Genomic DNA, 16,472 nt, shown 5'->3' with positions numbered 1-16,472 from the left:
AAGAAATTTTTATAAATGGATCAACAAACAGTGAAACAAAATGAACTTGGAAAATATGCACAAAGTTTTGGATGTCTCTGGGGTAAAATTTTATTTCAGAGAAAGCAGTATTTTGCAGGTAGAAGTACGGTAAGACTAATTTCCACTTGTGACATCTCTCATCAATTAGAATGTTCCTTCTCAGATAAAACATTAATATAGGCATATACATGAGGGACAAAATAGTTTAGGAAAATTAAATTAAATTAATTTGCCCCAAAAGAGTTTGTTACCTTTCCTGACACAGTTTATGTCCCATGGGCCTCAGTGCTTCTGTTTAGAAGCTTCAATACTTCTCTCTTACTCCTGTGCCAGTAAAGCTATCTAATTTATTTAGAATTCTCTAAGTACAGTGTTTTTACTTTTCTGATACCAAGACATAATTTCTGTTGGTTTTGTTCCTCATTTTTAAACCACAGTCTAAACCAGAAAAATCCCTATGGCTTTGATTTACTCATCTTGCCAGCCAAGGCATCCTGTATAACTGCTGCACAGACTGAGAGTAGGCTGGGAAATAAACTGCATGGTTCAAATCTACTTAAATGATTTAGAGCAAGCATTACAGCAAAGATGTGGGAAAGAGGCTGAAGATCTCCTTCCCTGCTTGCATCCTCCCAGAAATGCACTCCAACATATCGCAGAATCTACTACAGACTGCAATGCAATTACTAGTTGTAATTTCCTCTTTCATATCCACCTACAGATTACATATGTGAGCTCCCTCATTTCTCTGCAGATGTATGTGCACAATACACAGATGTGTCTCTGATAACAACCTCAATATACTAGAAAATATGAAATTCTCAAGCTACAGAAAGATGAACAAGTAACCAAACTGAAGCAAATCTTACTGCATTGAATACAGGTAAGTAAACAGACTAGTTATAGAAAACATTCCTGCAGCTATTATAGTTTTGTAATTACACCTCATTCTTAGTTGAATCAAAGTTTAACGAGATGCTATTACAGGTAAAGCATCAAACCTGGAAGTGTATCAGGGCTAAACCCTTCCTAGTGTTCATGTAATATCTTCGTGGATTTTTTTAGAATCCAAGTACTTTAAAGGACTCAAAATTAATTCATTCTTCTGTTCAAGGTAGAAGATAACTTTATAATCATGTGCTCTTTTTAATACAATTTTAAAAATTATAATAAAATTCACATCTGTATATAAAAAGTCATACAGAACAAAATAGGAAATAAGATAAAATAACTAAAAAGAAGAATTTACTAATGTAAATGTAATCTACCATCAGATAACAAGTCTCCAAATAGGAACAATGAGATGCTAAAAATGACAGCGAAATAACACAATTTGTCACCCAGAAAACTATAGAGGGTATCAGCCACTAGTAAATTCCATGGTGTGTGATTTTAAGAAGCACAAGCAGTTCATGCCACTTATTTTAAAATTTATTCTCATTATATCAAAAAAGAACAGGAGAAGTTGGATGAGGAAGCCAATAGCAAAACCCCTGTCATTTCTGTTCACTCATCAGTACTCCTGATGCATAAGAGATATAACTTTTTGCTTTAATCTGGAAAGAAGAAAAATTTCCAAGGCAACACAGATTTAGTTGGCTGATATATACTGAACCTATTGCATCAAACAAAAATTAAAGCTTTATTGTTTCTTTTTCCTCTGTAAGAAATAAATTCTGAAGATTGCATTTTCAGGCGTTTTTTGGTTTGCTTTGTAAATGAAAATATGAAAAATAAGACCATTCAAAATTGAGTAACACACAAGGTTATTAAAGGAACTGGAACATACAGAAATATTGTTATTCAAGTGTTCCACATTTTGCACTTATATAAAAAAACAAGGGTAGAACAAAGCTATGTTATATAAAGTGGACACATTTTCAGTGCATACTTGTTCCACTGGTAAGTCTTGGACACTTGCAACTACAGAATTACCAAACAAACACAAATAAATCCATTTGCACATGGATTAATCTCCAGAACTGTCTTGTGCAAAGTCAAATGCACTCATTGAGACTAAAAAACTAATAGCATAGAAATAAGCTTACTGCCTTGTCCATATTTTCAACTGTCTACAGAGATATATAAAAGTAAATACTAATCTTTATAAATATATATGTACTTCATTAATTAATAATTTCTTCTAGGTGTTCTCTTGATTACCAAAATACCTGCTGAACGTGTGCTGGACAGACAAATATTGATGGATCTGTTTCATTAGCAATCAGATGCATCATAATCTCAGCAAAGCAAATCAGGACTCCTACACGGATAATTTCCATAGTGATGCATTTTGAATAAGGTGCTGATGTTTGATTTTGAAGACAAAAGATTTTTCTTTTTACAACATACAGTTTTCAGTGCTAAGATAAATGACAAAACTCCCTTGCCTTTATGTCATAGTAAGCTAATGCCATTTATATTGCTGTGACTGCAAATTTCAGTGACTGGATGTTTGGGGATATTTACTTCCTTTTGCATGCTATTTAGAAGAGTTGGCACCAATTTCAGTTTATCAGTGATTCTTCTGATTTCACTACTTCATCAAGTTTTTCTTTTAAGGTTAATGCATTTTAGTATCAAACTCTGCTGGTTTCTAACAATGCTACTGTTAAGAAGAATGATCAGAAAATAAAGCTAGACAAATACCTTGCTTTTTTCTTGTTGAAATTCTATCTGGATGTTGGTTAGTTTAGTTCGTAGCTCCTCATTAGCAGCTTGCAGGGCTTCAATCTCCATCTCGGACTTCTCTCCCTTGGTACGACTTTTCTTTGACATAATTATTTTTGAAGTTTAAAATAAAATTTTTGCTCCACACTGAGCTACCAGCTAGTGCCTTCTGCTTTTAGCATTTAAGAGTCGTGTAGTGTTCAACAAAATCTTTCCCACAAATCTCTGCCATCACGGGAGCAGCCTCTCATGTCCTGGAAGAAACAAAGTAGAGGGAACAGAATTAGGCTACAGCACTGAGCAGAATTAAACATCAGACTTAATATTCAGGTTTTAAAGCACACTGAACTTCCTTGTTTTATGTACTATATTGCATAGTGCACTAGAGTTTGAAAGAAACAGACAAGAAAAGAAGTTACACAATATTTGACCATCTCTAAACCCAATTCACTGTATTCTGATGTCCACAGAAATAAAATTCTTTACATTTATGATAAATACAGTATATAAACAAAAATCATATCTTATTCAAGGTCTGACTAGAACCATGCTCAGGATTCCCAAGAGGCACAGAAAAAACCATAAGTTAGTGTTTCAGTGGGAATAGTTTGTTTCCAGTAGTAAGAAGAGAGCATTTCTCACCCTTATGTATCAGTTATAATGCATAACTGTATTATGCAAGTCTCACAGCATCAGTATCTATGAAAAAGGTATTACAAAATGGGAAAATAATTTTAGAAATGTTTCTCAAAATATCATATATGTAAACTGCTTATGTTCAGGGTTGATACTGTTTGAAAAGCTATAATCAAGACAGAAATATTTAACTTCCTTTTAATTTCCCAGCATGCTCTAAGTATTCAATTATTTAAATCAGCTTTAAGTAATATTCAAGGAGAATATCAATAGCAGACAAAGAACCCTAATTCCAATAATTAGGAAATCCCTAGTTTAGTTTTGCTTCATAAGTAGTTATAGAAGCTTAATTTGTGACTTTTTTCCCTCTCTGCTCTCATCTAAGAATAACCTGGTGCTCTACAAGAACAAACTGAGGAACAAATGCTATCAATGCTGAATTAGTTTCCAAACCCACATCCTCTGCTCATTCTAAATATCCACATAATTTCATCACTAAATTGTCGACAAAGCAGAAGGCTTCCTACTTTAATACTGAACGACATTCCTGGAGTATTATATTTCCAAAAAAATTGCTATCAAATTGCCTTCAAATAATAAGTTGCTCTTTCCAATCTACTTCTGCCTGGGAGTTATTTTAGAAATTGTATTAGAATGAAAATCCCATGCATTCCTTAGCGCATGCTTTCTAAAGGGTTGTGTACAGACAAACAAAACACATTAAGTTTTATTCTTCTCTTCAAGGACTGGTAAACAGGTGGTGAGTTAAATATCTTGCTCAAAATGACAAGTCAAATCACACGAAAAGTGAATAGAACTCAGGACAAAAAGTCTCAATCTGTTTGACAATATTCCCATCTAGTTCTTTCCTTCATAAAAAGCTATTGAAAAAAGACCAATTTTACCAATTATTTTCTAAAGTAATTTGAGTGAAGTAGTTGTTTTGCTCTGTAATATCAGATGTATTTCCTTTGAAATATAATAATAATCTATCAGTTTATCCTATTCAATAAAATTTAATCTCTTCCTTATATTCTTTATATTTAGCATTTCTAATAATTTATGAAAAAACAGGAAACAGAAATGCATTTTAACTTTATTTATGTATCAGACCTACCTTACAAAACAAATAAACACTGGTGCTATTGTGATTTTACACGTAACAGTTTATTCAAGAAAAATAAATTGGCCATATTCTTACACTAACTTAAAACAAGGAACTCTTCAGTGAGTAGAAGAAATGTGAGGAATTGTTGTTCTTAATAAAGAAACTTCATGCTACTAATCTATGGAGTTTCTATGATGCTAAAGGCTAAAACTAAGCACTATTAAACCAGTATATTTCATCCAAAATCCTTAACTGTAAGAAAAATTTGGATTAAAAATCAGTTGTTTGTGTTATTTCCCTGGACAATTTGTAAAGAAAATCTAAAATAACACAGAAATGCAAATCCAACCTATAATAATTCCAGAGTATTTACAATGGTGCAAAGGGAAATGAGTTGTTCCTTATCTCAAAGGGAATCTGGGGTATTCAGATTCTACCAAGGAATTATTCCTGAAATCTTTACACAAAATTCCTGATGCAGTCAAATTATATATTATTTAATTCAGTAGATTATTAATTTAGTTAAGGAAACCAAAACCATACCTTACTGGCCTGGCTGCATGATTTTTAACCTTATTAGATCCTCCCAATGAGACCCCTGGTGGCCTAGTGGTTAGCATGCAGGACTCTCACTGCTGCGACCCGGGTTCGATTCCTCGGTCTCCCGGGTAGATGGAACCCGTTAGCCCTGTGAGGCCATCCATCTATGAGAAGGTCACTCTAAACAAACCTACGTCCTGAGGACCTCACTGCCATTGTCCAAGCTTGCTTGGCCCCGGCAGATGAACCTTAGGATTAAAGGGTGGGCTCAGTTCAGCGCAGGCTGTGTCTCACCTAAAAAATCCATTGCGCAGGCTGGAAAGGTAAAAGACCTTTCCCCAGATCTTCGTTCGCGAAGACTGGCCATTATTAGATCCTCCCAATCCCCTTTCCAATTACAGTTTGGAAAATACATTTAAGTGTTTGCTTCTCCATCAGTAAAATGAGGAAAGTAAAGTAACTGCTTTGTGTGGATATACACAACATCCAGAGAACAGAAAAAGAGATTTGAAATGTGGAGTATTTTGAAATTGCCACATATATTTTGCTCAGTAATAACAACCTCTTCTGACCATACCATGTTTCCAAGCATATTATGAATACCCTAAGCAATTCAATATGAACATTTAAACTTATAATTATGTACAGGAGAAGATGGCCTGTCACTGAAGTCCTGGTCAGGCATAACTCTCAATGTCTGCAGAGTTTATATTCTATCAGAGTCATCATCACTCAGAGCCCTTAATAAATAAGGTCTTACAATCAGGTACCAGGATCATACTGTTGTCTGCTTTTGAAAATGTGCAGGTCTAAATATAATATGCATTATTTAAAGCAGTTCAAATTACATTTAGCACTTAAATTAGCATTAAAAATAAAGAATTCAGCACTACACTTTGAAGTACTCTTTAGAATTTAAAAAATTCTCAAAGCATTGTTCTCAATCTTTTTCCTACAACTTACAACAGTTGAAAATTGTATCTTTCAAGTAAAATAAAAATGTAGACACAGAACCTGAAGAAAATCACCTGCTTCTCTTATGGACATGAAAGGGCGGGTGGAGATTAAACCCTTCACCTCCAAACCTAACTAAGCATAACAAGCCCCCAAAACTACAAAACAAAACAAAAAGAAGGAACAAAAAACACTCACGAAAAACAAAACACCAACAAAATAAACAAACAAAAAGAAGGAACAAAAAACACTCACGAAAAACAAAACACCAACAAAATAAACAAACAAAAAAACCCCCAAATAATAAAAGAAAACAAACAAGAAAATCCCACCACCATCACCATCAAGCTGCATTGGTGGGCATAGAAAAGTTTCTCCCTTTTTAATCTTCCCTAGATACATCTTCCACCCCTACCTATTTCAAAAGCAGGAACTACAACAACGCAAAGCCTCTCTATAGACACAGAGAGGCACATACCCCAGACACACAAGGGCTACAGCAGAGGAGGTTCGACCTCCATTCCCAAATGAAAGGGTTGGGACCAGTGAGTGCTTACATTCCCTGCTAGTTGAGTACCCACACTTAATATTCGGATAAAGGTTAGGATAAAAAAAAACCTACCAGGCAGCTTGTAAACACAGGGAGAAAAATAGAAGGAAAAATATTCTACTCTAACAAAATTTTATTTTACTGACGTAGAAGCTGCAACCAACAACCTATTTATTAACTCACCATATGTCAATTGAGAGGCAAACTCATGACGCCACCATGATACAGTCCCACAATCACTCATGAATAAAAATAGCCACTTCCTGCACTGTGAGTTCTACACACTTCTTGCAAACCTTAGGATCATCTGAATGTATTTTATATCTGACAGGAAAAAAAAGGATAGGAAGAGTAATGGATTCTCAATCACAAGGCACATTGACAGCAGTCTCTGGAACATATTAAGTTTCTCACTTTACTTGATAGGTATAGGGGCATTTGTAATTCAAGAAAAACATTAACAACAAAAGAAATAAACTTGATTGGATTTGAATCAACTGTTCAACAGTTTGGGGGACTGGTGTGTAAAAGACCAAAATATTTAACATGATTTTTGCTGGATGTTTGGGGAAATGCAAATTCTTAATGTACCTAGAAAACCAACCATCTGAACAATGTTCCATTCCTAACTTCCAATTTTTCTTCTATTTGCTTAACAGATTTAAAGGATTTTTTTATCACTACTTCAATCTCTTCCCTGGTTTTATCAAAAAAACCCTCAAACTAAGTAATGAAGTGCTATATGGTCCTTCTAGATGTTAAATATCAATAAAACCTAATAGCAAAAAAAAAGAAAAATTAATTACTGCAAAAATGTGGAAGTGTAGTATGAAAAATCAGAGAAGAGGGAGCCTAATATTTTCTAGTGAAACATAACTCCATTTAAAGAAATGCAAGTCTTTAAACATGATTCTGTACTGAATACACAAAAATAAAGGAAGGGTTATATCTTTAGAGAGTGAGTCTTTCAGTAACAAACAGTAATCGACAGGAAAAGTACACCTATAAAATCAAGTAATAAATATGGATAAGATAACATGATAAGAAGAAAAATTTACTAAATTATGTCAACCAAAATTCAGCATTCCAGTCTTAATTCAGATCTGAACAACATTATTCAGTTGCAACATAATTTTTGGAAGGTGAAGTTGTGAATGAGTCATCTCAGCTGAAACACCAAGCCATAACTCAGGTACTGGAGAGAAATAAAAAGCTTTTTCATCTAGACACTTCACTTCCACATAAAGAGTGTTTTTTCCATTCTACTTCAACCTTTCTCTTATAATACTGCAGAGCATACTATAGGCTACCCATAACTCTTGCTTTGCTTGTGAATATGAGATTTAAGTGTGTTCTTAGTATAGCACAACTCTGAATATTCAAGAAATTTAAAATAGATTTTATAATCCTAGAACCTGACAATAGTAAATGCAGTGGACACAGGTACAATGTTAACTTCAGAAGTGACTGCCAGTTCACTATATAGTAAAATATAAACTGTTATAGTTTAAAAAAACAGTGATAATCAAGCGGTGACTCTATGGGAAAGACACCATTCAGAGCTGCCGATGCCCAAGGCACATATCTCACAAGGTTCAGATGACCTACATTTACTGCTTCAATTCTCAGTTCTATGTAATAAAACATGACTGAATTGATAAAAGCAAAAGCACCTCTACAGGATTGTAAAATAATACTCTTCCCAGTCAAAAAAATGTGAATACAAATTATAAGAATAATTTTCTAAGTATATTGTAGACTAGTCACATTTTAAATACCCATTTGTTAGCTACCTACAGAGATAGATCTATTTCTGTAACAGTAGAACCTTTGAAGGTTATTTTAAATCCTATCCCACTTAGGGAAATACAGAGTTTCCTTACTGTGAAACACTTCTGTAAGTATCACTTGTGATTTTTTGGCAGATAAAACCAAAAACATCTTTACTGTTAACTGACTGCTCCCCATTCCTTTTTGCAGATTCACAGCCTACAGTCCTGAGTCATTTTTGCATCAATAACAATACACCTATAGGGCCATACTATATGGAAAGCAATCACTAAGAAACTCTAAGCATTTTTGCATTGTTTTTTTTTCCCAAAAGAGCTCACAGTAACGCAATCCTGCTGATATCAAACTCATTTAGACCCTATGCACACACTCAATTATATTTGTACCTACTACTAACAACCACGTAACACTGAATTATTGTTTTTGATTGGTACTCCTGCGTATCACTGGATAGCATCCAGTACATTAATGGCTTCATTCTAGTGGAAGACATAAGCATCCTACAAAAAAATCCCAAACAAATCTAGTTCTTCATTTACAAGGAATTTTCACAAGTAAAAGGGAATGTCTAAGCTGAAGAGGACAAGCCAGGAGGAAGGCAAGGAATCCTGCACCTCCATTCTGCACTATACAACACTTCAATACACTAGTAGTTACTGAAAACTTAACCTGGATCACTTCTCAAAAAATTTATGAGCTTGATGCCCTGACTTTAAAGTAAATAAAAATATTCATTGTCTTCAATGACTATACATTCTTTATGAATATTTACCCAATTTCACTTACAGAACTGTTTTGAGGATTCATTAAATCATTAAAATCGCTCCACTAACCATATTAAAAGACAAAATGCTACAAACAGCAGTCCTGTGACATATATAATATTAAAAAGACATTAGCACAAAAAGGCAAAGTTCAAATGTAACTAAAAATGATAAAACAATGTCCTCCCTCCACAACCTTCAAAACTCGGCTCTGTTACACAGCAAGAGAGCTTTAGGGTGTTGAGTTCACTGCAACTCCAGAGAGGTAGCTCTGGGCAGAGCTGTTCCTCTGATCTTTGTGCCAATTCCTTTCTTTCGAGCACAGGCAGGACACCTGACAAGATGCCTGCTGTCCAGCACAATGTATGCCCAGCCTCCAGCTCTTCTGATTGTGCCCTGGATGTGATGCAGGGAGATCCCTGGGCTTTCACTGAGGAGCAGCACTCCATTTAAAGCATAATACTTAAGAACAAAAATGTGGAGTTTTAGCATTTCTAAATTAGACCTAGATAAATGGCAACTAGAGAGACAGATTCTAATATCTTTATTGACCGTCACTGGCAACCCACAGATTAATTATGATGCCAAATTTAGGATTTTGAATTATACTGGACCATCTTTGTTTAGCTATTCACCTGATTTTTGCAGGAAGCTTCCTTTGGATGTTTTTTTAAACCCATCATTATCATTATTATTATTTCTATTGTAAAGGGCAAGAATAGTTGAAACCTGAAACTAGAAAAATGAAAAATTCAGGGAGGACAGCTGTGTAGAAAATGTGCAAGACAACTGACAGGCTTGTGGGGAGAGGTTCAGGTTCCCAATCTGATGACTCAAGAGAGAGGTGGAATTCAATGAGAGAAAACTTGGGCTTGTCTAACACTTTATTCCATCTTGAATATTTATTATTTTGTAAATCAATAGGATAGACTTAAGAGGTCAGGTAGGTGAAAGGATGAGAAAAGGTGTATCTGGATGTGATATTAGTTACCAACTGAGCAGTGAGGCAAATAGAGGCGGCATGATTTCATTGCACTATCTCTGATTTCAATAATTATTATGTGCTATTCTCTACCTTCATTAAACCTGCAAGCTACCTCACACTCTGCCAGACCACTCACATTCCCACCTTGCTGCTCCAGCACAGAAGAATCACACAGCTGTGTGCAGAGCAGCATGAACACATCAGTCAGCACCATAAAGGAAGTTTTAATGCTGAGCAGGGTAATGACAAAACTTCTTCACCTACCAAGGGGTGGCTCAACTTCGACACATCTCATTAAAATCAGAACTCTTAGCCAAAATGAAGATATCAGCCTATTCCAGTAATACAGGAAGACTGGTAAAAGAACATGCTTTATTTTTTCCAAAATTCCCATTGTGCTCCACTTTTAAAGCCAAGTTCCTTAATTCCTGAACTGGCAGTGCTGTTGCTTAAATTTTGAAGAGTCACAGAATCCCCAAAAAGTATCTACCTGTGTTTAGGAATTTAGGACCTCAACCTTATGTTTGATTACTGTATCAAGGACTTCTGCTCAACTTCAATGTTCCTAAAGTAAGACACCCCACATTCAAATCTAGTTTCAAATCTAGCTGGATGATAACAATAATTATATTATCACTAGTTTATGGGCAATACATGGGCTAAGGCTTGATGGATTTTGGCTATGAGAAATTAAGCTTATGAGAACTAGAAAGAGTTTGCAACTGCTTTTGTCAGGAATCACCAAATTTAGGGTTCCACAAAGCTGCAAATCCCTCAGAAGATCTGTTAACTTTCTCACAACAGTGCTCTGATAATCAGCCAGCTAACACTGGTATTTCAAGGGCTGTAATTTGAGTGAATGTTCATTGCACTGAAGAGTTTAATTCACTCTGGCTGATAGAACTTCATCACCTGGAATAAAATATTTAAACTGGGTATTTCAGCCAGACAGTAGCCTCTTTGCTCTCTCAATTCTAAATTCTGAAAGGGAGCAGTGCAGAAGCTTAAAATGACAGGCAGTAAAAAGCACAGCTAGATACTAACACAGCAAGAGCCTGGAGACAAACTTTCGTTGCTCTCCCTGGTTAAACAGGACAGAGACAAGCATGACAAAGCATAAGAAAAGCACAGAAAAGAAACTGTGATCTAAAGGCTTCCTTTGTGTAACAATCTTCCCATATTCACAAACAGAAAATGCTTCACTACCGTGAGAAGACTACCAATAAAATACCCTTCTGATAACTGCCAGCAAATTTGATTCAAACCATTCCAGACTTGTTGGCAATAGTGTTGGCAAATTGGCCACCAGAAGTAGGAAATGTGCTTTCTGATGATGCTTAGAGTTGAATGTGGTGGCCATGAAGACTTGCAGAAAATATATTTATGATATGTTGATACATGTATCAACATCATAATTTTAAGGATAGCATCCCTCAGAATGTTAAAAAACAATGACACATTCAGTCATAGTTCAGCTTAAATAGAGAGAAACAGGCAATTAGATATAAATATAAACCCCCAGAATTATCCTGTGACACACCACCATAGACTGTGAGATTGCCTGCTGTCCAGATTAGACTGTCCAAAAGTATTTTGAAGTAAAGAAATTAAATTAATCCACTCACAAAAACATACATATATATATACATGGATATATATACAGAAATAAAGCTTCCTGAATTTGAAAGAGTGTTGGACAGAACAGAAATTACTTGCATGTGCAACTTGGAGCTCTCTAGTATGCACGTTGCACATGCAATTTAAGGGGATTATGCAATTTATGAGGGCACAGTACCGCTAGCAGTGCATCCTAAATTGCTGAATGTTGTCATAGTCAGGCTGTTTTGGACATTTAGGGGAATTAAAAAGTAGCTTATTGTTCAGCCTCAAGAAAGCATCCTTATCACTCTTCACCTATATAATATCTTTTCCTTCATTAAGAAATCAAGATTTCATTTCACTATACTGCTTCAGAGAGCAGACCATGAAGATGGTACAGTGTTTTACACAAGGTGAGGCCAAGACATGTCACCTAAAGCTTACAGAAGTCCCAGTGCTTGAATGAAAGATATTTGTGCTTCGTTGCTTATGAACACAACCTCCTTCTTCCCATGGTGCCTGCAAAGAAGGCTGTTCTCTGCAAGGTCTAAATGGTTCTGTAAATCATCTCTGACCATGGACAAAAATCGTTATTCAAGTTGCATTATCATGTAAATTGGACACAGTAGCAATCCTAACTTTGCACCCAATTGTATAAAAATATGTTCATATTCATGTAATTTCTGCTATGAATTGATCTTAGTGTTTAGTTCTGTTCCTCTTCCCACTTCATCCCCTAAAAGAGGTGGCAGAGGGAAGCCTCAAAAGCTAGGGTACTGGCAGTGACTTTACAGGCACACTTAGTCTGAATGAAGACTCAGTGGAAAAATATGGAAATAGGTATTGCCAAAAGAACTATTCTTTCTACATCACACACCATCTCCCTAAACTTTAGATGAAACTGTGAATAAGATTCTGCTTTAAGGTATGGCACTAACACTGCAGTTTTTCACCTCTTACATAACATGACATTGACTGACATAACAAAGCTATACTACCAAAATTTTAACTATTTGTTTCCAAAGCAGGGAAGAATGGAGTCTGCTTAAGAAGGCTCTAATAGAGGAAGAAAGAGAACTGATCTTCTCAGTGATGCAGCCCACTTGTTATCACTAACTTAAGTGAGAGTCCTATCCTCTCTTTGTCTGCTCTTTCCCCACAACCACCAGTTCTCAAATATAGAAGAAAGGAAAGAAAGAGGAGTGTATAACAGAAATGGAAGAAGAAAAGTGTAAGGGTGAGATGAAAGCTTAAAGTTACATGTAAATCAAGACTTAGTTGTTACCTGCATACACCGCCCTTGTACCAGAAAGGGGAAATATTGAAATGCTGCCTGTTTCAAAGAACAATGTGAAAACTGGGAGCTCTTAAGTGTAAACATGTTCATTCCCCTCTCCAAGAATATAAATTCAAATGGCTATTCTACAAACATATACTACTTATTATTTTTTTAGCAGTAGAAATCTAGAAACATCAAGTTACAAAGATCTTCACTAACACTTCCCAAATTTTGCAAGGAATTAAGGATAGGAAATTACTATATGTTTCCTTTGAGATATGCAGATCTTTACCAGTAAATAGCTAGGTTATGTGTTTCCTTTCACTGTGCACTTTTAAATATTGCATTGGTTGCTGCAAGTTAATTGAAATGCCCAAATACTCTCCCCCTCCCTTCTACTACAAAATCTCTTTTTTTTCCTTGGGTTGTAATAACATCCAGCATACCTGGAAAATACTTTCCACCATCCTTTTCCCTGCTCCACCCTCCCATTGACTTTTATTAACTTGAAAAAAAACCCAGACATTCATAATCTTCTTACATCACTAAATGTAAGGCAGGGGAAATATAAAATTATGCTTGTGCAGGAAATTGTTACAACTGCACTCTTGCAAGCAGTTTAACACAAGTTGTTTTACTTGAGAAAGATGGGAGTCAGCTTTCCACAGTTTCCTGAAAAGCACAGAAATATTAAACTACCACAGTTGAACAGATGGAATAAAGTGCAACTGATCCCAAAGGCAAAACAATATCAGGTTAACTCTCAGAAGCAAACTAAAGTACTTTAATCCTTTTGCATCCCTTTCCACCTCTTGTCTGGAACAACCAGAAGGCAATACAGTATTTCCTCCACACAGAAATGCAAGCTCCTCAATGAAGCAATAGAAATGCCTCTGCCACAGATCGGAGACTTGTCATTTACATCACCGCATATTCTCTCACCTGGTTCCCCTTTGCATTACTTAATTTAAAGTTAAATTTCACATAAGGCAACCAGAATTCCCCACCCAAACTTTTACTCCGGTTTTTCATAGCAAGTAGTGCACAGGTTAACAGCGTTGTTGTGCAAAGGTGCTTATCAAGCCTGCACAGCACACTGTTCAGGGGTTGTCAACTAAACAAATCTAAACTCTTTTACTATGCAAATAATTTAATTATCTCTTATCCCCTCCACTCCTCAACATTTTCCATCCTGGTCATCTTCAGGACCGTACACAGATTTACATCCCTGATGGTCCTGACTTTAGAGGAAGGACCAAACCCCGTCATTGTGTCTACATAGGAATCCCTCTCAGACTCACTAATCTGTCACACTCTTTAACAAACTTTAGTTGTCAGCTCCTCTTATCCCCCTTTTCTGAGATGTAAATAGAGAGAATTCATCCTGGATCATAAACCACTACTGGTCTCAAGGCAAGGCACTGCAATCATATAATCATGTAATTGCTAAAATTAAACAAGACTTTTAAGTCCAACCATTAACCCAAGATTGCCATGATTACCACTAAGCCATGTCCCCAAGTGCCACATCCACATTTTTTTTGAACATTCCTAGAAACGGTGATTCCACCACTTCCTTGAGCAGCCTGTTTCAATGCCTGAACCCTTTCAACGAAGAAATATTTCCTAATATCCAATTTATAACTCCCCTAGTGCAACTTGAGGCCATTTTCTCTGGTCCTGTCACTTGTCATGTGGAAGAAGAGACAAACTCCCACCTCACTACAATCTCCTTTCAGGTAGTTGTGGAGAGTACCTCACTGATCTCCAATCTAAACACCCCCAGCTCCCTCAGCCACTCCACATAAAACTTGTGCTCCAGAGCTTTCTGAAGCTTTGTTGGCCTTCCCTGGACTTGCTCCAGCATCTCAATGCCTTTGTTGCAGTGAGGGGTTCAAAGCTGAATGAATGCAGTACTCAAGTGCTCAGTGCTCAGTACTCAGTGCCGAGTACAGGGGGACAATCACTGCCCTGGTCCTCCTGACCACACTGCTTCTGATACAAGCCAGGATGGCATTGGCCTTCTTGGCCACCTGGGCACTCTGCTGGTTCATGTTCAGCCACTGTCAACCAGCACTCCCAGGTCCTTTTCCCCTGGGTCATTTTCCAGCCTCTCACCCCCAAGCTTGTAGTGCTGCACAGAGACGTTGTGACCAAAGGGCAAGTCCCACTACTTTGTCTTGTTGAGCCTCAAAAACTTGGCCTTGGCCCATCAACCCAGCCTGTCCAGATCCCTCTGCAGAGCCTTCCTGCCCTCCAGCAGATCAAGACTCTCACACAGCTTAGTGTTATCTGTGAACTGACAGAGGGTCCCCACATCCAGGTCATTGACAGAGATACTAAACAGAATACTAACCCCCCAGTACTGAGCCCTGGGGGACACCACTGGTGACCAGCCACCAGCTGGATTTAACTCCATTCTCCACCACCCTCTGGGCCTGGACATCTGACGGTTTTTTGCCCAGCAAACAGTGCACCTGTCCAAACCATAAGCAGACAGTTTCTTCAGGAGAATGCTGTGGGAAATGGTGTCCAATACTTTACTGAAGTCCAGGTAGAGACATCCACAGCCTTATCCTCATCCACTAAGTGGTCACCCTGTCTTAGAAGGAGATCAGGTTGGTCAAGCAGGACCTGCCTTTCATGAACTCGTGCTGGCTGGGCTTGGTCCCTTGATTGTCCTAATGATAAACATGTGATAAATTTCAATATCCAGTAGAACTTCTAGTTTTAATAATGTGCTGTTCTTTCTATTAAATGCTTAATGTATCTTTCTTTCATTTGGATACAATCTCAAACCAGAGTCTCAACATCTAAAAATAATTCAAATAAAGAGGATCAAAAAGATTCAATCAGTGAAATAGGTTTCAGACTTCGCAGCTGACAAAACTTATTCTTCAAGACCAAAATACTCTCAGAAAGTAAGACAGAACCTAGGAGAATACCTGGAAAATGCTACCATCTAGTATCCTACACTAATACTGTATCTTCACATTAATATCTCTGATGAGCAAGCAATTTTTCAGCACAAATCAGAACTCAGTTGGTCAATTCTGCAGTCATGAATTAAATTTATGCTACTCCACCCCATTCAGACCCAAAAGAGTGTATTCACTGGAACGGGTTTTTTACCTTCCTTGTGGTGAGTTGTATTTGCTGACTAGCATTGCTAAGCTGATGCTCTGTTTTATTCAGCTCAGTTTCTAAACTCACATGTATGGTCCTATGAGACATTCATTCCTCTCCATATTTTGCTGATCTCATTTCTGTTTACTGCTATAACCAACACATACGAAAGCTACTAATACATTTTTCAAAAAGAAAATGTTAATAAATGTGATTCTACTACTTTTCAAACGAATTTTAGGTAGACTTTCTGGTTTGTGTTAAAGTTTATTTTCTGACACAAACACAGATCACAGTCCATACTAAATAAAAAGTGAACTCAGCTGGGAAATGGAACTGTTTTAGCACGTAATATTTTTCAGGCACACTGACTCCAAATTTTAAGTAAAATATAAGGTATGTAAAAAAGATCACACAAGGCAGACAAAGATTAAACAAAAGTCTGATAG

General features: G+C 36.6%; 1 protein-coding gene across 7 annotated transcripts in view; it reads right to left on the bottom strand.

The window, feature by feature from the left end:
- JAKMIP1 (janus kinase and microtubule interacting protein 1) overlaps positions 1-16,472 on the bottom strand; it is a 162,408-nt gene that overhangs the window by 87,609 nt on the left and 58,327 nt on the right. For 5 of the 7 annotated variants that reach the window (XM_027686779.1, XM_027686780.1, XM_027686785.1 and 2 more), the window contains one exon: positions 2,671-2,945. In XM_027686779.1, the coding sequence (XP_027542580.1) occupies positions 2,671-2,799 (129 nt within the window). In that variant the 5' untranslated portion in view covers positions 2,800-2,945. Of the gene's footprint in view, positions 1-2,670; positions 2,946-6,662; positions 6,804-13,535; positions 13,570-16,472 lie in introns of all 7 variants that reach the window. The other 2 variants (XM_027686781.1, XM_027686784.1) reach the window with 2 other exon arrangements.

The sequence above is a fragment of the Neopelma chrysocephalum genome, unplaced genomic scaffold (genome assembly GCF_003984885.1).
Source record: "Neopelma chrysocephalum unplaced genomic scaffold, ASM398488v2 Primary Assembly neopelma1_71, whole genome shotgun sequence".
NCBI lineage: Eukaryota > Metazoa > Chordata > Aves > Passeriformes > Pipridae > Neopelma > Neopelma chrysocephalum.
Note: the sequence above shows the minus strand (reverse complement) of the source record. Positions and strands in the feature narration are given on the sequence as shown.